Genomic DNA, 22,338 nt, shown 5'->3' on the forward strand with positions numbered 1-22,338 from the left:
GTCACCGACTCACTTCGTCAGTCTCTAGCCTGTTGGCAAAATCAGATCAATCTCCTCCAAGGCCTGCCCTTCCAGGCTCCAGACCCTCAAATAATTCTCACCACTGATGCTTCCAACCTTGGCTGGGGAGCCTATGTCGTCGATTTGCAGACGCAAGGAACTTGGTCTCCAGAAGAAGCCAAACAAATCAATTTCCTGGAGCTGCGAGCAATCAGATATGCTCTCAGGGTATTTCAGGATCACCTTTCCAACCAGGTCATCCTCATTCAGACGGACATCAACAAACAGTGAGGGACGGGCTCCTACATACTGTGTGAGGAGGCTGCAAGATATGGGCGGAGGCCCTCTCCCATTCGATGTACCTCAGGGCCACCTACTTGCCAGGAGTGGATAATGTGTTGGTGGACAAGCTGAGTCACGCCTTTCAACCGCACAAGTGGTCCCTCAACCCCACTGTAGCGGACTCAATATTCCAACGTTGGGGTTACCCCTAGATAGACCTCTTTGCATCACCTCAGAACCGTAAAGTAAAGAACTTTTGCTCTCTCACTCGTAGCCAACACTCTCAGCCAAGAGATGCATTCTCCCTCTCATGGGCACCAGGTCTCCTATATGCATTCCCTCCACTTCCACTTCTCTCGACTGTCGTGAAGTTACGTCAGGACAAGGGACGCATGATCCTGATAGCACCTCACTGGCCTCGCCAAGTGTGGTTTCCAATACTTCAGGACCTCTCCATTCGCAGGCACATTCCTTTTGGAAAGGACCCGCTTCTGATCACTCAGAATGACGCGTGCCTACGCCACCCCAATCCTCAAGCTTTGTCCCTGACAGCCTGGATGTTGAAAGGTTAATTCTTCAGCCACTTAACCTTTCGGAGCCAGTTTCCCGTGTCCTGATTGCTTCACGGAAGCCTTCCACAAGAAAATCTTATTTTTACAAATGGAACCGGTTTATATCATGGTGTTCTTCTCAATCCCTTGATTCTTTTTCCTGTTCTACCACGAAGTTTCTAGACTATCTCTGGCACTTGTCAGAATCAGGTCTAAAAACCTCCTCCATTAGAATGCATGTCAGTGCGGTAGCCGCCTTCCCATAGAGGTGTCGGGGATGTTCCTATTTCAGTACAACCCCTCTTAACACATTTTCTGTTGGGTTTGCTTCACCTCAAGCCTCCTCTGGCCCTCCGTCCCCTTCTTGGACCTCAATCTGGTTTTGGGTCGGCTCATGAAACCACCATTCGAGCCTCTCCAATCCTGTGATCTTCGCTATCTCACATGGAAAGTGATCTTTCTTTTGGCAATAACATCTGCTCGCAGAGTTAGTGAGTTGCAGGCCCTTGTTACCTATCCGCCTTACACTAAACTTCTGCAGGACCGGGCAGTACTCCGCACTCACCCTAAGTTCTTACCTAAGGTAGTATCGGACTTTTACATTAATCAATCCATTAAACCCAGCGCTTCTCAACCGGTGTGTCGCGACATACCAGTGTGTCGCCAAGCACTGGCAGGTGGCCTTTTCTTCTTCCCGCAGCCCCCCCCCCCCCGTGACCCGGAACAGGAAGTGATACGTGGTGCGCGGGAAGGAGAGAGCCATGCTGCATGGAAAAATAGCAGCGGCGGCAGCCGCAGCATCAGCAGCCCCCAAGCAATTGAAGCAGCCGGTAATCGGGAAAGGAGACAGCAGCATGAGCCTCTCGCGGCCGATGGGATTCTTCTTTCTTGGCCTCCGGGGGCTGGAGTAGGAGGCTGCTGCAGCTACCATTTGTGCTCGAGGGGGGGGGGGGGGAAGCGGAAGTGAGTGAGAGAAAGAGAGAGAAGCAGCCAGCCAGCCAGCCTGTGTGTGATTGAGAGAAACTGGTCAGAGAGCTGATGTGTGTGTATATGTGAGAGACGATGAAAGTGACTGCTCAGGGAGATGACTGATGTGTATGTGAGAGTGTGAGACAATAGTCAGGGAGGTGACTGATGTGTGTGTGTGTGAGAGAGAAAAAGCATGGAAGTGAGAAATCTGGGTATGTGAGAAAGCATGGGTGTAAGAAGCCTGGTGTGTGTGTGTGTGTGTGTGTGTGTAAGAAAACATGGGAGTAAGAAGCCTGATTATGTGAGAGAGAGCATGGGAGTGGGAAGCCTGTGTGAGTGTGTGCATGCATGAGAGAGAGAGACTGGTTGGTAAGGTGACGGTGTGTGTGAGAGAAAGAGACTGGTGTGTGTGAATGTGAGAGAGAGAATGATTCAGGCAATGAGAAGCCTGTGCACATGGAGAGCGAGCATGAAAATGAGAGAGAGACTGGTGTGTGTGTAACAGAGAGAAAGTGATTAAGGGAATGAGAAGCCTGTGCATGTGGACAGAACAAGCATGGGAGTGAGAGACTGGTGAGTGTGTATGTGTGTGTGTGAGACAGAGAAAGTGATTATGAGAGTGAGAAGCCCATATATGTAAGTAGAACATGGGAGTGGGAAGCCTATGTGTGTGTATGGCATGAGAGAAACTGTTCAGGAAGGTGACTGGTGTGTGTGTGTCACAGACTGGGAGATGATTGGTGTGTGAGAGACAGAAACTGGTCATGGGGGCATGACTGGTATGGTGTGTGTGAGAGACATGGGCACTAAGGAAGAGGACCATGAGTATAGAGCTTAGCTTCTACTGCTGCTTCTGGTGTGTGCCACAGCCTGCATGGAAGGGGAGTAGGAGAGCTGCTGGAGGGGGTAAGTAAAGGTGGCTTTTTAAGTTCATTTTTCTTGATTGACTGCCATTTTAATTATCTAATATTATGTGATGTCTGCTTTTTTGAAATATTTTATTGGTGTTTGGAGAATGTTTAATAGTTTTTATGAGTTTTTAATTGTTGGATGTTATTCTGTTCATAGCTGTTTTGAAACATTTATTCTGCTTATTAGTATAGTTTTACAATTATTTCTGTGTGGGGATCTATAGCTGCTTGCTAGTTCTGTGTTCCTAATAAGAGGTGTATTGGTTTTTAGGGCCTGATTTAATATTTGTAGTGTTGCCTTTTCATAGATAGGGTTGCTCCTGTTTGAGTGTATTCCATAATACAGGTGTAACTGTGTGCGGATTAGTTTATGTGCATTACTATAGATCCTGGGAGTATGTTTGGTCGGTTCTGTGTCTGTTGCCGAGATGAGATATTTTACTAGCATGTAAGCGTTTGTATCAGTCTTATTGGTTGTGTCTTCTCAAGAGGACATGCATTGGTGGTAAACTGCTGTCTTTTCATAAGTAGGGCTATTGAGCCTGGAAGTAGAAGGAGTTTGAGTTGCTGTTGCTGAGATGACACCAGAACCAGAATATCTTTTTTGTAGGGTGAGTTGTATGGGGAATGTCATAATTCTGCTTTACATCTATTATTGTGGGTCAGGGGGGTTCCTGTGGATGCAAACTGTACTTTTACATCTAGCCCCGTGACGATCATGGCTCAGTGTGTCATGCATGTGAGAACCATCTGTCAGGTGTGTCCCGACAGAAAAAAGGTCGAGAACCACTGCATTATACTACCTACCTTCTTTCCCAGGCCCCACTCCAATCCAGGAGAACAAGCTCTGCATATCCTTGACTGTAAATGGGCTCTAGCGTTTTATCTAGACCGTACAGCTGCCCACAGGAACAGCACTCAATTATTTGTCTCTTTCCATTCCATCAAATTGGGCAACCTGTGGTAAGCAGACTCTCTCCTCCTGGTTAGAGGGAGGTGCAGCACTGAAAGATGCTCAGGATAAGATTGAGACTATCCTAAAGCAAGCTTTTGAGGTGGTGACAATGAACTTACAAATTTCTTCTTGTTGTGCTATGGGCCGCCTTCTTAGCTGATATGGGCTGCAACTTTTGCATAGCTGCCAGAGGAGCTGCTTTGGTTATTGCTGCCAGGTGGCAGCTGTGGCTGTGCCACCGGTCAGTGGATACTGTTTCGAAGTCCATTCTTACCAAACTGCCCTTCAAGGGCTTGCTTTTGTTTGGCAGTGAATTGGAAAAAATGGCAAGTAAATGGGGAGAGACCCAGGTCCCTCGATTGCCAGAGGACAAGAAACCCGTTGCTCGATCTTTTCAGGTGAGTAGCCATTCTCGAGACTACCAGCGTTTCGGCCTTAGAGGGGAGGTTCTTTCCAGAGGTCCCGTCCCTTACAGCGGTCTTAGCCCTTTTGCCCCCGAGGTCCTCAAAAGGATGCGGGTCCAGCGATGAAGCCCTTTTGTCTTCCCAGTGAAGGTTTGTGTGCTCACCTGTTGGTGCAGGAGATAGGTGGCCGCCTATCCTGTTTTTATCACAGGTAAATCCAGATTACTTCAGATCAATGGGTTCTCAAAGTGGTTCGGGATGGGTATGCTCTAGAATTTCTTTGCATTTCTCCAGATGCCTTTATGGTCTCTCCATGCAATTCCCCTCAGAAGAGGGTAGAAGTGGAAGCAACATTAGAAAGGCTATTGCATCTGAAAGCGGTGATTATGGTTCTCGAATCACAGCAAAATACAGGCCATTATTCCATTTATTTTGTCATGCCCAAGAAAGAAGGGTTATTTTGGCCCATACTGGATCTCAAGGGCATCAACCAACATTTAGGAGTCACTCATTTCAGGATGGAAAGGGTGCGCTCTGTCATAATGGCAGTACAAGCAGGGGGAGTAACTTACCTTTCTCGATCTGATAGAGGCATTTCTGCATGTTCTCATCCATCGGTAACATCAGCACTTCCTCTGGTTTCCTGTTCTGGAACATCATTACCAGTTTTAGGCCTTGCCTTTCAGGCTAGCTATGGTGCCCAGGACCTTTTCCAAGGTCATGGAGGTAGTAGCCGTGGTCCCCCGCAAGGAAGGCATTCTAGTTCAACCCTATCTGGATGACTGGTTGATTCAGCCAAGAACATGGAAGAGAGTCTTCGTGCTTCCCCGCAGGGTGGTTTCCTTGTTACAGGAACTAGTCTGGGTGATGAATCTGGCCAAGAGCAATTTGCAGCCATCTCAGACCCTGGAGTACCTCGGGGCTTGATTCAGTACAAGGCAGGGCAGAGTATTTCTACCTGAGTCTTAGATCTGCAAGTTGATGGTGCGAGTTTGATCGCTGCAGAACTTTGTTCATCTGACCGTGTAGTCTTATCTGCAGGTCCTGAAGTTGTTGGCTGCCACATTAGAAATTGTTCCTGGGTGAGGGCACACATGTGCCCTCTTCAGCGCACGTTGTTTTCCCAATGGAGTCCGCAGTTGCAGAATTATACGGTGTGGTTGTTCCATTGGGTGAGGTCCCAGGAAGGGGATTTTCCTGAAGATGCTGGAATACTTTCATCAGGGTGGAACCAAGAGTCAACAGGTGTCAGAGGAGATAGATGTGCACATGGTGTAGGCGGAGCAGCATCTCCTAGGCTTATCCGCCTCTCATATTTCTGGAAAGGACAATATCGGAGCTGATTTTCTTAGCAGGAGAAACTTCATCCCAGGAGAATGGGAGCTGGCAGGCGAGGCCTTTCTGCTCTTGATGGACTGCTGGGCCCTACTTGATCTAGACTTGTTGGCAATCTTCAACAATGCAAAAGTTCCACGCTGCTTCAGTCACAGACAGTTCCCCAAAACAATGGGCATAGATGTTCTCGTTCAGGAGTGGCTACACGGCACCCTGCTGTATGCGGTTGCATCCTGGCCTTTGACAGGTAGGCTGGTCCAGAAGATTACAAGTCAAACCAACACTTCCTGTAAATAGTTAATTATCTCTGTTCTCCCCTCTTTATTTCCTATCCCCAGTTTTTACGCCCTTGTTGCAATGTAACTTTTGTTTCATCAATCTATGTCTCTTGTTGTTACGGTAAACCGAGTTGATTTGATTTGTATCAAGAAAGTCAATATATAAAAGCCTTAAATAAATAAATAAATAAATTGTACTTTTAGTGGCTCCTGATTGGGCTTGAAGGCCGTGGTACGCCAATCTCCAGAGACTTCTGGTGGATAGTTCCTTCAGGCTACCATCTCAGATGGATCTGTTACGTTAGGGGTCCAATCTATATGAGGATCCGGGTTGATTCTATCTTATAGTTTGGCCATTGAAAGGGCTTGGCTTTTGAAATGGGATTCTTCGTCTGCTGTAATTTCCACTCTACTTCAGGCCCAAACATTTTCTACTTCTCTAGCCTATGTAATAGTTTGGAGGGTCTTTGAGACTTGGTGTTCTGAGCGAGGTACTCAACTGCTCAAAGTGCATATTCCTTTGGTTTGGGAATTTTTACAGAATGGCTTGCTTAAGGGTTTGGCCCTTAACACCTTAAAGGTTCAAGTTTTAGCCCTGGCTTGTTCTAGGGGAGAGTCAATGGAAGGCCTTTGTCTTCCCATCTGGACATGTCCCATTTCTTGCAGGGAGTTAAGGATCTTTGCTCCCCCCCCCCCCCCCCGTTGTGGCTTTTGATGCCTCTCTGAGACCTTCACTCTGTCCTTGAGTTCTTGGTGGGTGCAGCTTTTTGACCACTACATAATTCTTCCTTGTGACTGCCTACCTTACAGTTTTTCTGGTAGCAATCTGTTTAGCACATTGGATCTCTGAGCTGCAGGCTCTTTCCTGCCACGAGCCTTTTCTCCATATAACTCTGGGTGTGGTTCAACTTCGAACTGTGCCCTTATGTTTGCCAAATGTGGTTTCGGATTTTCATTTGAATCTGTCCATTTCCATGCCTTGGACAGGGACAGAGATGAAGCTGAGTACTGTCTTTTGCGTTCCTTGAATGTCAAGTGTCATTTACTGCAGATCTTTGAGATGACTAAAGCTGTTCGGAAGTCTTATCGCCTTTTTGTGCTCCATAGTGGAGGAAAACAGGGAGCTCCTGCAACGTGGGCAACAATAGAGGAAAGCTGAGAGTTGCTTACAGTGCATGGTTTTCAGGGAGGTATCTTCGAAGGATACTAATGGAGCATTAGGGCATCCCAACAGAGAGGTTCCAGTAATAAGAAAGGTAGTCCAAGTGCCTATAATTAAAGACACCTAAGCTAAAAGATTCCAATTTATCCCTGTCAGCTGAAAAGCAGAATGTTAATACAAACAAAAAGCACACTTTGAAACGTTTGTATGTTAATGCCAGAGGTCTAAGATGTAAGATGGGAGAGTTAGTGTATAGCAGTGAATGATGACATCAACTTAATTGGCATCTCAGAGACATGGTGGAAAGAGGATAACCAATGGCATTGTGCTATAGCAGGGTACAAATTGTATCGCAATGATAGAGAGGAGCAACTTGGTGGCTGGGGAGCGCTTTATGTCCGGGATGGCATAGAGTGCAACAGGATAAAGATCCTCCAAGAGATTGAGTGCACAATTGCATGCGTGTTGGGAAAGAGTATAATGATAGGAGTATACTACCATCCACCTGACCAAAATGATGAGACGGATAGTGAAATGCTAAGAAAAATTAGGGAAGCTAACCAAATTGGTAGTGTAGTCATATTGGGAGATTTCAGTTATCCCAGTATTGACTGGGGTAAGTGAAATATCGGGACATGCTAGAGAGATAAAGCTCCTTGTTGGAATAAATGACAGTTTTATGGAGCACTTGCTTCAGGAACTGACGAGAGATGGAGCAATTTTAGATCTAATTTTCAGTGAAGTGCAGGATTAGGTGAGAGAGGTACGGTGGTGGGCCAGTTGGCAGTAGTGATCATAATATGATCAAATTTGAACTAATGACTAGAAGCTGAAAGGCGCAGGCATGGTCATTGTAAAAAAATACCATCTTAGAAGCGCAGTCCAGATGTATTCCATGCATTAAGAAAGGTGGAAGGAAGGTCAAATGATTGCCAGCATGGCTAAAAAAATAAGATGGAAGAGGCTATTTTAGCTGAAAGATCTTCATTCAAAAATTGCATTAAGAATCCATCAAAAGAAAATAGGATAAAGCATAAGCATTGGCAAGTTAAATATAAGACATGGATAAGACAGGCTAAGAGAGAATTTGAAAAGAAATTGGCCATAGAGGCAAAAACTCATAATAAAATCTTTTTAAAATATATCTGAAACAGAAAGCCTGCGAGGGAGTCATTTGGACTGTTAGATGTTTTGATGGGTTAAAGGGGACACTTTTCTGCCATCGCAGAAAAATTAAATGAATTCTTTGCTTCGGTGGTTACTGAGGATGTTGGGGTGATAACCATTCTGGAGATGGTTTTCAAGGGTGATGTTTCAGATGAACTGAACCAAATCACGATGAACCTGGAAGATGTGGCAGGCCAGATTGACAAACTGAAGAGTAGTAAATCACCTGGACCAGATGGTATACAGCCCAGGGTTCTGAAAGAACTAAAAAATGAAATTTCAGGCATATTTCATTTAATTTTTAACCTATCATTAAAATCATCTGTTGTACCTGAAGACAGGAAGGTGGCCAATGTAACCTTGATATTTAAAAAGAGCTCCGGGGTGATCTGGGAAACTATAGACCACTGAGCCTGACTTCAGTGCCGGGAAAAATCGTGGAAACTGTTATAAAGAATAAAATCACAAAACATTTAGATAGAAATGGTTTAATGGGACACAGCCAGCATGAATTTACCCAAGGAAAGTCTTTGCTCACAAATCTCCTATATTTTTTGAAGGGAAAAGTGGAAAAAGGTGAACCAGTAGATGTGGTGTATTTGGATTTTCAGAAGGCGTTTGACAACCTTCTGAAGTTCATGAGACTTTTCAGAAAACTGAAAAGTCACGGGATAGGAGGCGATGTCCTTTTGTGGATTGCAAAATGGTTAAAAGACAGAAAACAGAGAGTAGGATTAAATGGTCTGTTTTCACATTGGAAAAAGGTAAACAGTGGAGTGTCAGGGATCTGAACTTGCACTGATATTTTTTAATATATTTATAAATGTTTGGAAAGGGATAGTTCAAGTGAGGTGATCAAATTTGCGGATGACATAAAGTTATGCAGAGTAATTAAATCTTAAGTGGCTTGTGATAAATTGCAGGAGAACCTTGTGAGACTGGATGATTGGGCTTCCAAATGGCAGATGAAATTTAATGTGGACATGTGTAAGGTGATGCATGTAGGAAAAAATAACCCTTGCTATAGTTACACATTGTTAGGTTCTATCTTGGGAGTTACCACCCAGGAAAGAGATCTGGGTGTCATAATGGATAATACATTGAAATAATCGGCTCTGTGTGCTATGGCGGTCAAAAAAGCAAACACAATGTTAGGAATTATTAGGAAGGGAATGGCAAATAAAACAGTCGATGTCATAATGCCTCTGTATCGCTCCATGGTGATGTTATTGCTTAGATTTTAGGGCTAGGGAGGATGCCATGTTTGCATGGGTATTGATTGGACCGCTGGCAGTCTCCCGCCCTTATTGAGATTAGCTTTGGTACATCCCACTCGTTGGGATTCACCTGCCTGAATGCTGAGGAAGGAGAAATTACTACTTACCTGATAATTTCCTTTCCTGTAGCAAGGGCAGGTCAGTCCCAGACCTGCCCTCGGCTGCCGATGTTTAAGTTTGTGGTTAGCAGTTCTTTGGGTGAGCTTTGCAGAGGATTCCTGCACTTTGTTGAAAACTGGTCCTTGGCTTCTCTAGTCCTTAGTTTTGCTAGGTATGTTTCTTCTTTTTGGCAGAGTTCAGTGTTCCTGTTGGTTGGGGAGCCTGAATGATTGGTTGTAAATAGTAATGTTCAAGAATAATTAGTTTTGTCCACAGTTTGCTTTTTCCAGAGAATACTGGCAGGCTGATGTCGGGGCAGGACTATATTGTCGTGATGTGAGCTTTTGCTCCGTCTCCATCTACTGGCAGAGGTGCATAATCCATTCGTTGGGATTAACCTGCCCTTACTAGAGGAATGGAAATTATCAGGTAAGTAGTAATTTCTCCTTTGAGCTTCTTTGTGCTAAGCTCTCGGGTCTTAAAGGACGTATCTCTAAGATCTATAAATTTCTGGTGTGTCAGCCTCGGGGTAAGCTAAGCATGAGGATGCATGGGAGCGGGACCTCGACTATTCCATGGAGGTGGATAATTGGGAGGATATGTGTTAATCTTGTCACTATATCCTCAATTTCTGCACATGTGGTAGAGAATACTTATAAGGCATACTATAGATCAGGGGTGGGCAATTCCAGTCCTCGAGGGCCACAAACCTGTCAAGGTTTTAGGATATCCTAACGAATATGCATGACATAGATTTGCATACAACTGAGGCAGAGTGCATATTCATTAGGGATATCCTGAAAACCAGACTGGTTTGTGGCCCTCGAGGACCGGAATTGCCCACCATCCTGCCTGCATAACACATAGGTTCAGGTATCTGATAAATGTTGAAGGGGTTGTGGGGAAGTTGGTTCAATGGGACATATTTGAATGAATTGAGCTGCTGCTGTTATATTTTGGGAAGAAGTTCAGAGAGTTATACAACAGATGGTGCATATTGCAGTAGATTGGGATCCGAAAATATTTTTATTTAACTTTATGGTGGAGGTGGCTGCAATACAGACAAATAAGATTATATTGCAAATTCTAGTTGCAGCCAGATGTGTGCCATAGCTGCGCAATAGAAGAAACTTATAGCCCCAGACTTTATAATCCTTTTTCAATGCATTTATGAAGTTTAGACCATAGAAAGACTTACGGCTATTTGAAAAGATAGACTGATGACTTCCATAAAATATAGAGACCATTTGAAGTGTGGAGGGATTCCCAAGATTTGGCATCATGATTGGTGGGGGTAGGGTAGTGGGTGGTTTTGGGGGGAGTTCGTAAAGAAAATTGTACTGAAGGTGGTTATGGCTTTATATGCCTGTGTTTGTTAGCTGCGGTAAGTATATGCTTGATATGTGATTGACTTTAATAAAAATAAAAATTAAAAAAAGAATAAGTGACTGAAGGGAGAGAAGAAGGGTTGGGGAGTGGAGGAGGAGGAGGACATAGAGAGGAAAAGGGTGGTATAAGGATGTGCACTTGCCAGAGTAGAAATACACTCACTATGTACTCCCATCAGCAGCAGAAGTGCATGGCAAGTATATTTCATTCCTGGTAAGCAAGCCCTGGTACAATTTTTCAAATTTGTCAATACTATAAAATTCTATAGCATGTGGCATATTCATTTTTCAAAATAGTCCAAAAACCCATTGTGACCCTTAGAAAGCAGTGATCCTTCATATCTTCTTCCTGTGACTCACAAGCTGCTATTCCATCATGTCGCTGGAAATGACATGGAGCCAAGGTCCTTCAAAGGAAAAGTGCCTTTCATGACAAATCTAAGGCAGGGTTCAGAAAACAACAAAGCAGCAAGCCATATAGCATTTGCCCCAAATTTTACATAATAGCATTTTTCTTTAAAACAACTTTAAAATTCTGGAAAGATTAAAAAAAAAATGTCTTGACAGACTGGAATAAGTCACCTCTACCCTGTCACAGTTTTTTATTTTAACAAATTTTCAGTTGCTACAGCCAGAATTTGCTCAAGAACTTGTTAAATGCCTCAAGCAATTGATAATTTTAGTTGCTTATATTTAATTCATGGTCAGTTGTATATATTTGAAACAGTCATCATTGCAACTTACTACAATTATATGTGCTTAATCCTTTTCAATATCTTCTTTTTAACTTCTAAATAAAACTGAATCAAGTTTTTCATAATATTTTTTTGGTTTTATTAAGGCATCAAAATTTAATTTACTCTGTTTTGATCAGTAAGTGAATTTTATCCTTTTCAAAGCTAAATCTGAATGAACTAGTATGATTGCCATGTTAGTCCTCAAAACATATGATACAGTTGTAATCACCCGATTCATTTAAACCATTTACCAATTTGTTGAGATTTTAGGAATCTCTATATTTTTTTACTTATAAAAGTATTTTGTTCATAAACATACAGTGGGTACAGAAAGTCTACAATCCCGTGAATATTTTCACATTTTGTTATATCAGTGTCTCAGGTTGCATGTATTTAAAAGTTGATTTTTTTCCACTTGTCCACACACCATACTCCATACTTTTTAGGACCAAAAATGTTGTATTGAAGGACAAAGCAAATACGTATCCAAAAAACAAAAACTGAAATCCATTTGGATAAGTCTCCACCCCGAGTCAATGCTTGGTGGAAACACCTTTGATAGCAATTATAGCTGTGCATCTGTTGGTATAGGTCTCCATCACTTTACACATCTAGATTTGTCAGTATTAAATCATTCTTTTTTACAAAACCATTCAAGCTATCAGTTTTTTGGGGAATGTTGATGGGCAGCAATCTTCAAGTCATGCCACAGATTTTTGATTGGATTAAGATTGGAGCTCTGTCAGGGCTACTCCAGGACATTTACCTTTTTTTGTTCCTTAGCCATTCCAGTGTTACTTTGGCTATGTGCTTCAGGTTGTCTTATTGAAAGGTGAACTTCTTTCCCGGTTTCAGCTTTCTTGCAGAGGGCAGCAGATTTTCCTAAAGTACATTTCTCTGTTCATAGTTTTTTATTCTCAGTTCAGTTTTTTTCTCCATTCATAGCTTTTTTCTGTAGAGTGCCCCAGAGATCAGTTTTGGAACAAGTTCTGCTCAATATCTTTGTGAAAGACATTGCAGATCAGATAGAAGGTAAATTTTATCTATTTACCAATGATACTAAGATCTGCAACAGAGTCGACACACCTGAAGAAGTAGAGAGAATGAAAAGTGATTTAAGAAAATTTGAAAAGTGGTTGAAAATTTGGCAGCTAGGATTTATGCCAAGAAGTGCAGAGTTATGCATCTGGGGTGAAGTAATCCAAAATTGCTGATTGATATTGGGCATGAAAGTCTAATGTGCATGAACTGGGAGAGGGACCATGAGGTGATAGTGTCTGGCGATCTGAAGGCAGTAAAGCAATGTGATAAGGCAATAGCTAAAGCCAGAAGAATGCTAATCTACCTGATTAGAAAGAGGAATAACCAGCAAGAAAAAGGAGATAATGCCTTTGTACACGTCCTTGGTGAGGCCTCATCTGGAATACTGTGTTCAGTTCTGGAACTCATATCTCAAAAAAGATAGAGACAGGACAGAGGCAATCCAGAGAAGGGTGTCCAAAATGGTGTGGGATCTGTATCAGAAATAAGGAGAGGCATAAGGATCTGAATATGCATACCCTGGAAGAGAGGAGATGCAGGGGAGATGATATAGACCTTCAGATACTTGAAAGGTTTTAGTGATGCATGAACTTAAAACCTTTTCTGTTGGAAAGCAAATAGTAGAACTAGGAGTCACGAAATGAAATTCCAGGGGATGACGACTCAGAACCAACATCAGGAAATATTTCTTCATGGAGAGGGTGGTGGATGCCTGGAATGTCCTTCTGGAAGAGTAGTGAGAATGAAAACAGTAAACACATTCAAAAGGGCAAGGGATTAACACTGTGGATCCCTAGAAGTTAGAGATTGGAAATGAAGAAAAGGGTTCATGGGGGTAATTTGCACGAGTGGCAGTTACTACTCTTAACAGAAGGCGTGGGTGATTGACCTTGATACTTTTGATGCAACTGCAACATCACTCTCCTCTTTTACGACAGGGGAAAAAGAGGAATTGGATTCAGATGACAGACAACTCTGAGCAATGACTTCTATTATCTGGGGTATTGATATGCAGACATCAGGGAAAAAGCACAGGACTGCTTCTACGATCAAGTTCAAAAGCAAAGCATGTTCAAGCAGCATTGTCTGAATTGTCAAGAAGGCTCCTTCCTTGTAAAAATGTTGCTAGCATTAATTTTTTTTATGGGTTTGACAGTTGCTTGGTTTTGATTATAAATATTGCTACCTTAATATAAGGCCTGGGGGTAACTTGCATGGAGCAGCAGTTATTACTCTTAACAGAAACATGGGACAACCTGCACAGAGTGCCATTTACTACCATAAGACTGGATGGACCATTTGGTCTTTTTCTGCTGTCGTTGCTATGTTACTGTGTAAGTGCCACAGTCACAGTCAATGGGGGAAACATCTTTATAGCATGATGTTGCCACCACCATGTTTTATAGTAGGAGTGGTGTTCTATGGATGATGTACTGTGTTGGATTTGTACCAAATGTAAAGCTTTGCATTCAGGGCAAAAAGTACTGATTTAGTTTCATCAGACCCAAAAAACATTTTGCCACATGCATATAAAGTATCCTTCGAGGGTTTGTTTATTTAGCTCATTTTTAGACCTTGAAAAAAGTTGTGTACATTATTTATAAAAACATTATCTTACAATGAATATAATATAGCAATAAAAGCATAAAAAATAACATACATTTACAGACAGTAAAATGAATAAATCCTGCCATAAAGATGATCATACAACCAGTTCCAAGGGATCATCTTCAAATAGCCACAGACAAAATTAATTGCCAGTGTAAAGGAATGTTTTAAGGTGCTTTTTAAAAGAATGTAAAGGCAATTCCTCTGTGAGTGAATTAGAATGATGGTTCCAAAGCATAGGACCTGCTATAGATAACATCAGAGTTTTAAGCTGGATTCTATCTACCTCCTTAAACAATGGCATTTGTAATGATGCTCCTTGGCTAGACCATAATTTTTATTTCAGATAACAGGGACCATCAGTTCTCACAGTATGAAAAACCAAACACTGGATCTTTTTTTTTTTTTTTAACATTTATTTATTGACTTTCAATAATAAACAAGAAAACACATGAAGCATGATAATACCAATACACAGTTCTGATAGTGCTTATAGAACCCTAGGAGGCCATTCCTCATATGCTATATTCACATAAAGTTCAGAGGATTATCCTTCTTTCCCTCCTTCTCCCTTCCCTCCCCCCAACTCCCCCCTCCCTCCCCTAGGCGCTGACCTGGAGATCCATGTCGTTGAGTTAGGCTGTCTTTCTTTCCTGGCAATGAGTCTTGCGTGATACTGTCCTAGCGGGAAGTGCAAATGTCCTGGCCCATAGGCCGCAAGTCCCAAATTTAATTCAAGAGGTCCAAAATTTTGCTTCTAGTCTGCTCATTGAGAGACAGTAAGTATGAATTCCAAATGTCCAGAAACACCTCATATCTCTTTGCAGAAGCTGAAGTCTTAGCTGATAGCTGCACATAGATAGCCAATTTATGAAGTTTAATCTCCATTGTAGGAAAGACGGGGTTTCTTTGCCAAGCCATTTGTGTTAAGATTTCTTGAGTTGCCAAGAAAAGGCGCTGTCCCTGTAGCTGAATCCTTGGCACCGTGTCCCTGAGGAGGTGTAGTAAACATAGCTTCGGATCCATGGGTAAGTCCCGTGTGAGTAGGTGGCCAAGATATCACAATATCTTAGTCCAAAACCGCCGAATATCTTCACATTCCCAGAAATTGTGATGTAATGTGGCAGTTTCCGCTCCACATTTTAAACAGGACACTGAGGTAGTCAGCCGCCATTTGTAGGCCAGGGATGGCGGAACATATATGTGATGCAGGAGTTTATATTGAGTTTCTCTCAATTGTACATTCTCTGTACAACTTGCTGTGGCTTTGAAACATTTTACTAGCTGGATTGTGGAAATCTGACAACCTAGATCTCGAGTCCACTTGTCAGCCAACTGCTTTATCTGGTCCGAAGGTTCCAAAGTTACACGTTGTAGGTGTGGGGAGAGAAACAGGTTCAATTTATCCATGTTGTGGGTGGTTGGAATGTTTCTCACTCATGTATAAATAAAATGATGTATTTGAAGATATGCAAAAAAACTTCTATGCGATAATCCATATTTGGTTTGCAACTCTGTGAAAGAAACTAGTTGGCCCTCATTGGGGTCAAGTAATTGGTGTATGTGAGTAAGGTTTGCTGTCTTCCACTGAGTAAATACCGAGTGTTCCCAGCTAGGAGAGAAATCTGGGAGTCCTGCTATGGTTGTAAATAGTAACGTCCTCCACGAGATGTGCAACTGCGAACATAGTCTCTTCCAAGCTGTACGGCAAGCCATGATGTATGGGAAATCCTGAACTTGCATGGGTAACGCTGATCTCGGTGCCCATTTAAAAGCCTTAAATATAAGGCATAATAATTTAAAATGACATGTTATTAAACTGAAAGCCAGTGCAGCCCAGCCAGCATTAGCAAATATGTTCTCTGAATAGACACCCGTTGATAACCTTGCTGCCATGTTTTGAATCATCTGCAATCTCTGGAGGCTTTTATCCAGAAAGGTCAACCAATAGGGAACTGCAATAATTAACATGCCTAAGGACAAGGCATGCAGCAATGATTTCAATTCAGCACTTGAACAAACTTAAACATAGCTGTCCACATAGTATCAGAGATGAGATCTTCCAGAGAAAACAATGAGTCCAGTGTTCTCAGGGCTTTTTCCTTTGGTTTTAATGGCAGAATATCTCCTTATCTCCTTATTTAGATTGAAAATGAATCTCTGCTGGATCAACGTTGCTAACCCAAAGTACTTTCAGTTTTGCAGGGCTCAACTTAGATGATTCATCTTCATCCATCTTGAGATACTCTCAAGACAATTGTTGATGGATGTAACAGATTTTCACTTTGCAGCTAAAGGGCAGTCTAACTGAATGTCATTGGCATAACATTAAAATTGAAGGCTGAAAGATCTGATGACATCCAATAATGGGCAAAGTTATAAATTAAAGAGAGTTGGAGATCATATAGAGCCCTGTGGCATAGCACACTGTAAGGTTTTAGGAGTAAAAAAATTTTCCTTCCAGAGCACCGTTAAGTTATTGAGAAATTTATTACCAAACTTTCCTTCCTTTTGCTTTCCTACTTTTTTCTATTGTTTGCATATATGTATCTCAGAATATATTTTTCTTTGTTTTTCTAGGGTTACCTTCCAGCAAATGTAGAACGAAGGGAAGGCACTCTACAGAGAAAACAAAAAGAATATTTTGCATTTATTGAACAATATTATGATTCCAGGAATGATACATATCAGGGCACATACCGACAGGTACTAGAGTTTATTAAATTATTATTAGTTATATAAAGCAATATTAGTGTTGAAATCTCATTGCAGGTGAAGATTGAAATGTCCCTTTATTAAAGAACTTGAAATCTTGATGGAGAATGATTAGTGAATATTGAAAACAAATGGTAACAGCCACAGAATGTATGTTCTTATGTTGAAGTATAGTCATGAAAAATTAATTCATTTGGTGTTCATAGAAATGTGGAACTATACTTCACTGTGTTAACAGGGATAATTGTGTATCATGCTAAACATGATTCAATTTATCAGTTCAGAGTTTATCAAGAATTTCATCAAATTGCACAGTTTTTTTCATTGCTAAACAGCTGTTGCCTTACATAGTCACAGAGATGTGAAAAAATCCTTTGAATCTACTCACAACTAATGTCTGTGGCCAAATTTGCAAAAAAACACCAGAGTTAGAGAGTTCAACCTCTCTGCAAGGAACTGGGGCTAATAGTAGTGGTTTGTGCTAACCGGGACTTTGAAATAAGGGTGAAAGCACCGTGTAGCACTCCAGAGAAAATAAAGGCCGTTGACGTACAGCAGGTCTCCAGGGAAAGTGGAGAACAGATCTTGATGGTGATGGAGGAAATACTGCAGCAGATAACAAAAACTGTCTTGGAAGCTTTTGATAAGTACCTCATTAAATTATAATCAGTGATGGAGGAGATCAAAGGCAACCTGGAGTTCAGTACTAAACTGGTGGAAATGGTGGAACAAAGAATTGTGGAATAAGAAGACTGCATTGTTCACACTGAGCAGCAAATTGTAGAACTACAAGCTGAAAACAAACAATTGACTGAGCAACTGGATGAGCAGGAAAATCACAGCTGTAGAAGCAATCTGCGGATTGTGGGATTGCCTGAAACAGTGGAAGACTCTGAGCTTACTGATTTTATTGAAAGCTGGCTGCCACGTGAGTTGAGCTGGTGCACCCTGCAACCTCGATAGTTTGCGATCACGTACACGTGCATCAATCCAATGTGCAATCAGAAAGGAAGAACTAGACTGTCATATCCCGAATTTTGAATAGGGCTAGCAAAGTTGTTGCTACAGGCTTTTCGGAATGTTGACTAAATGGATGTGGGGTATGTTTGTGTGGTTGAGGCAGTGTGTATGGCAGTATGAATGGGGTAGCAAGAAATGGCCCAGGAGTGAGAGACAAATATTAGTGAAACTGTGCTGGACAAGGAGATTATTGGTTTCTGAATGGCTTGTTGGATGGCTCTACTTGCTGTGTCTTGAGAATCGAGGCTGGATGGCACTTGGGGAAAAAGTTCGGTAGGCTTGTAAGATTTCATGTTTTTAGATAATAGGTTATGGTTAAAGTAAATATGTACATGATGAATTATAGATGAAATACCTTCACCAATTAAATGAAAAAAATAGTTGACTATATTCAATAAGCAAAAGATTTATATTGCTATGGTCCAGGAAACGCATCTGACCAGAGAGGAACATCTCAAGTTGAAAAGAGAATGGGTGGGGCAATGCTACTTCTCTTCCTATACACATGGGCAAAGAGGAGTGGCAATATTAATTCGTAAAAACACCCTTTCAACTAGAGCACCAAATAGCTGATGAGGAAAACAGGTATTTTGTGGCCTTAGGTAGTCTGTATAACATTTAGAGTTTTGTATACTATATGCCCCCGACACATACTCCCATGACTTTTATAAGGGAGCTGGTATCTGTGCTGTTGCATTTTCCTAAATACAAATTAATTATAGGGGCTATTTTAATATGGTCACAGATTGCAGAATAGACTGCCAACCTGCGAAAGAATATAAGCTCAAACAGGAATCGGGGGTCAATTTTGTTAATGCAGAGCTAGAACTGCTTGATATATGGTGGATCCTCCATTATGGAGATCAAGATTATACCTTTTATTCCAATGCACATAAAACCTATTCAAGATTAGATTGCCTGTTAATTTCTGACGGACTCTTTTCTAATGGTGAAGGAAGTAAAGATTGGTATAATATCTATTTTGATTATGCACCAGTCACCTTAGGAATGGAACTAGGGGGATACTGGTCAGCAAGTGGTTAACTGGAGAATGAATCCAGGCCTTTGAGGATCAGGGATTTCAAGAGTATCTTCAGTCTTTCAATGATACTGTCTCTTCTGTGGGAAGCCAGTAAAGTGTTTGAGGGGGCATGTGATAGCATATGTGGCCAAAGAAACCAAAGTCAGGAATGCTGAAATTTTGAGACTGTCTAACTTTGTCAAGCAGGCTCAAGCTAAACATATAACCACTTTAGCTGCAGAAGATAAACAGGCATGAGAACAAGCCCTGGGTGCCCTGAATAGCTTATTTCAAAACGCCAGAAAATTGCTGAATTTTTTCAAATACAAACTTTATAAATATGGCAATAAAGCAAGCAAAATGCTAGCTAATCTGGTAACGATTAAAGGACAAAGATCTGTCATAAGTATATGAGAAGTGAAAGGGAAGTTAGGGCATACTACAGAAGAAATTGAAAGAAGTTTTCTAGCATATTATCAGCCTCTTTATAGTCCCTTGCATGGGGAAGAACATTATAGACGGGAGTTTTTTCAAAGCCTCTGCTGGTCTATTCTCTCTGAGGACCAATTGGACAAATTAAATGATCCTGTAAAGGAAACAGAAGTTAATGTAGCTATTCCAAAATCAAAATTGGGTAAAGCAGCTGGCTTGGATGGGTTCAGTTCAGAATATTAGAAAATTATGAAAACTGCCTTTAAACCAGAGAGGGATCTGTGGGGGTCTGCAGGCAGGCTAGGTTTTTCTTTATAGAATAAGGGTACAAGCCCTGTCTGAAGACAGAACAGTTATGTTCAGTACAGTCAGTGCTGGTGAGGAAGAGTTTTTTTGCTTTTTTTTTTTCCTTTTAAAGAAAAAAAAGAGAGAAAAAGCAGTTGTGCACTGTGGCTGGAGCAGGACATGGCCGAGACTGAAAGTGAAACTGCTAGCAAGTGCAGAAACAAGGACTGGTCCCTGGCAGAGACTGCAACGGCCAGAGGCCTGGGCAGTACTTCCAAAAACAACCTGATCTGGATCCAGTGGGTGTACTGCAATTCAGGAGAAAGAAAGAAAGAAAACAGCCTTATACATCTGCTTAGTGGGGGTTCCTCACTCTCAAGAGCTGGAGGAGAGGGAGAACCTGAGACTAGAGGTGTGACAGACAAAAAAAAAAAAAAGGCCAGCCAGGCTAGTGGGGCGAGCGATGCCATAGATTCCCAGAGAGAGGAAGACAGAATTAAATGGCTAAAGCTGATCGCTGAAGTACAGGAATTCAGCAGAGTTCGCCTCAAATGGAGAGGGAGCTAAGGCAACTTGCCACAAAAAACAGTATATTAGTGAGTGAACTGAGAAAAACCTGCCAGGAGTGAAGCCTGGCAAGGCTGTAGGGCTCCTGAAAGCTGAAGAAGGGACAGCAACCATTTGAATTATGTGATTGGTGCTTGACTCTTCAAAGAGATTCCACTCCAGAGGGGAGTGGGATGCAGAAATGGGGCTGAAATCAAAATAGACCCTGAGTGTTGAGAACCTGGTTGGGGGAAGAGGCAACACAAACTACCCAGAAGAAGAGCAGAATTGAATGGCCTGAGGAAGGTGCTGCCAAGGGATCAATTGAAGAGGTCGTAGAGGCCATGGGGTCCCTAGTGAGACAGAATACAAAGAAGCCAGATGGAGATGCTGCTATGGAGCGCCCAGAAGGAGGGGGCAAAGACTGGTGTGCGCAAAGGACCGTGTAGACCTCAGCAAGAGAGGCTGCTGAGGAGCCAATGTGGGGGTACCACGTTATCACCAGAAGGTGCTAGTTGTGACAGTGCAGAGGAGGCACAAAGCACCATAGAAATGAGTGAAGAATACTCACCATATGTCTCACAGCCAGTCCAAAGAGTCCCATTAGGTTGGAATGGAACCCGGAGCTCCAGATGACTCAGATAAAGAACTGTGGTGCACATTAGGCGAGGGCCGAAGTGGGTGGTACTAACAGTGTTGTCTGAGGTAACCCTAATGTATGGGGGTGACTCTGACCCTAGATTCCTGACCCCAGCCTAGCCTGGTGGGGAGGCCAGAATGAAGTGGAGTTGGGTGTGTGGTGCTTCCCTGGATGGGATCCAGGGGGAAGTAGTGACCCTTGGTCCAAACTGGGAGGAGGTATGTAATGGAGTGACCCCGTTTTTCCCCCTTGCTATATGTGCAGGACCAGGCTAGAGGCCTAGTCCACCTTAAATTCTTATGTTCTTATGTTCTTAAATCCCACAGAGGAAGAGAGCTCTGTGGGTGAGGCCCTGCAGGGCAGGGGAGAAGCCTGAGGGTGGGACCAGCTGAGGAGCATAAGAGTGTAAGCTCAGCTGGTTCAGGAGGCCTCTCCATCTCTAGGAGTGGCAGCTCCTGTAAATTTATGCTGACCCAAAGCTCAAGGAGTGGGAAGTGTTTTGCAAAGTCATTCTGTTGTGTTGAAGTTCTGTAACTGAATAAAGTTTTATCTGCATTAGACAAGGCTGTAGTCCATGTGGTTTTGTGCCTCCAGCCTGGGAAACACTGCTTCGTTTCCCACTGGGAAATAGAGTTCTTAGCTGGAGTGGTAGAAAGCGCTCAACATCGTTATTCCTGCACCTCCTGTGGAATAAAACTTTTCTGCCTGGCAAGGAATATAGCCAGCTATTTCAGGAGTGTGCCAAGTTTGCGGGTATCATCTGTGGGACATATGGGAGATTGACAAGTTACTGACATGCCAATCATTTCAGACTTTGCAACTTCAATATGGTCTACCCAGAACTCACTTTTTTGAATTTCTTCAGGCGTGGCATTATTAGGAATCCATTAAAGGGATGAAGGCAGAACGTAAGCTTGAATACATTTTCTTTTTGCAGCACAAAACACAGGAGAAGCTAAGAACTCCATTTTCCAGTGGTATACCATCTGTAAACAAACAAAGTTTCTGAGGAGTTGCCTAGGCTAAGTGTATTTTGGAGCAAGGAGCTGCTTGTATATGTGTCAACAGAGAAAATGAAGGATTTATGCAATGGTTTTCATAAAAGATATATCAATATGGTATTGCTGGAATCATAGTATAAGGTGATTAGGTAATTAAGCACCTCACTTAATTAGTCGACCTCAGTCATTATGATATGAAAATGACAGATTCTCCCTTATGGATTAGATGTAAATTAGAGAATGGATCCATGGTACACAGATTTATTAAATATTGAAAGATTGAAAACCTTTTTGGGATCAGATTATCCATATGTTACATAAGTGTACAAGAGTACTGCTTCCTCAGTAAGGTTTAGTATTGCTTTTGGGGGATCTCTCGCAGGTCTCTGAGAATAAAAAGAGTGCATGGATTCATTTTATTCGTTCTTGCAGTTGCATGTAAAAGTGTATTACTCAAATGGATGGAAGAAGATCTCCCCCCTACTCTGAATTTGTGGCAATGCAGAATGTCTGA

At 42.3% G+C, this 22,338-nt stretch overlaps 1 protein-coding gene across 7 annotated transcripts in view; it reads left to right on the forward strand.

Moving 5' to 3' along the window:
- The window catches only part of TBC1D22A (TBC1 domain family member 22A), a 970,480-nt gene that overhangs the window by 231,345 nt on the left and 716,797 nt on the right, over nucleotides 1–22,338 (forward strand). For all 7 annotated transcript variants that reach the window (XR_003858779.1, XM_029617102.1, XM_029617099.1 and 4 more), the window contains exon 7: nucleotides 16,745–16,870. Coding sequence is in view for 6 of the 7 variants with exons in the window: in XM_029617102.1 (XP_029472962.1) it covers nucleotides 16,745–16,870 (126 nt within the window). In the remaining variant the exon portion in view is untranslated. The remainder of the gene's footprint in view (nucleotides 1–16,744; nucleotides 16,871–22,338) is intronic.

This window comes from Rhinatrema bivittatum, chromosome 9 (genome assembly GCF_901001135.1).
Source record: "Rhinatrema bivittatum chromosome 9, aRhiBiv1.1, whole genome shotgun sequence".
Lineage (NCBI taxonomy): Eukaryota > Metazoa > Chordata > Amphibia > Gymnophiona > Rhinatrematidae > Rhinatrema > Rhinatrema bivittatum.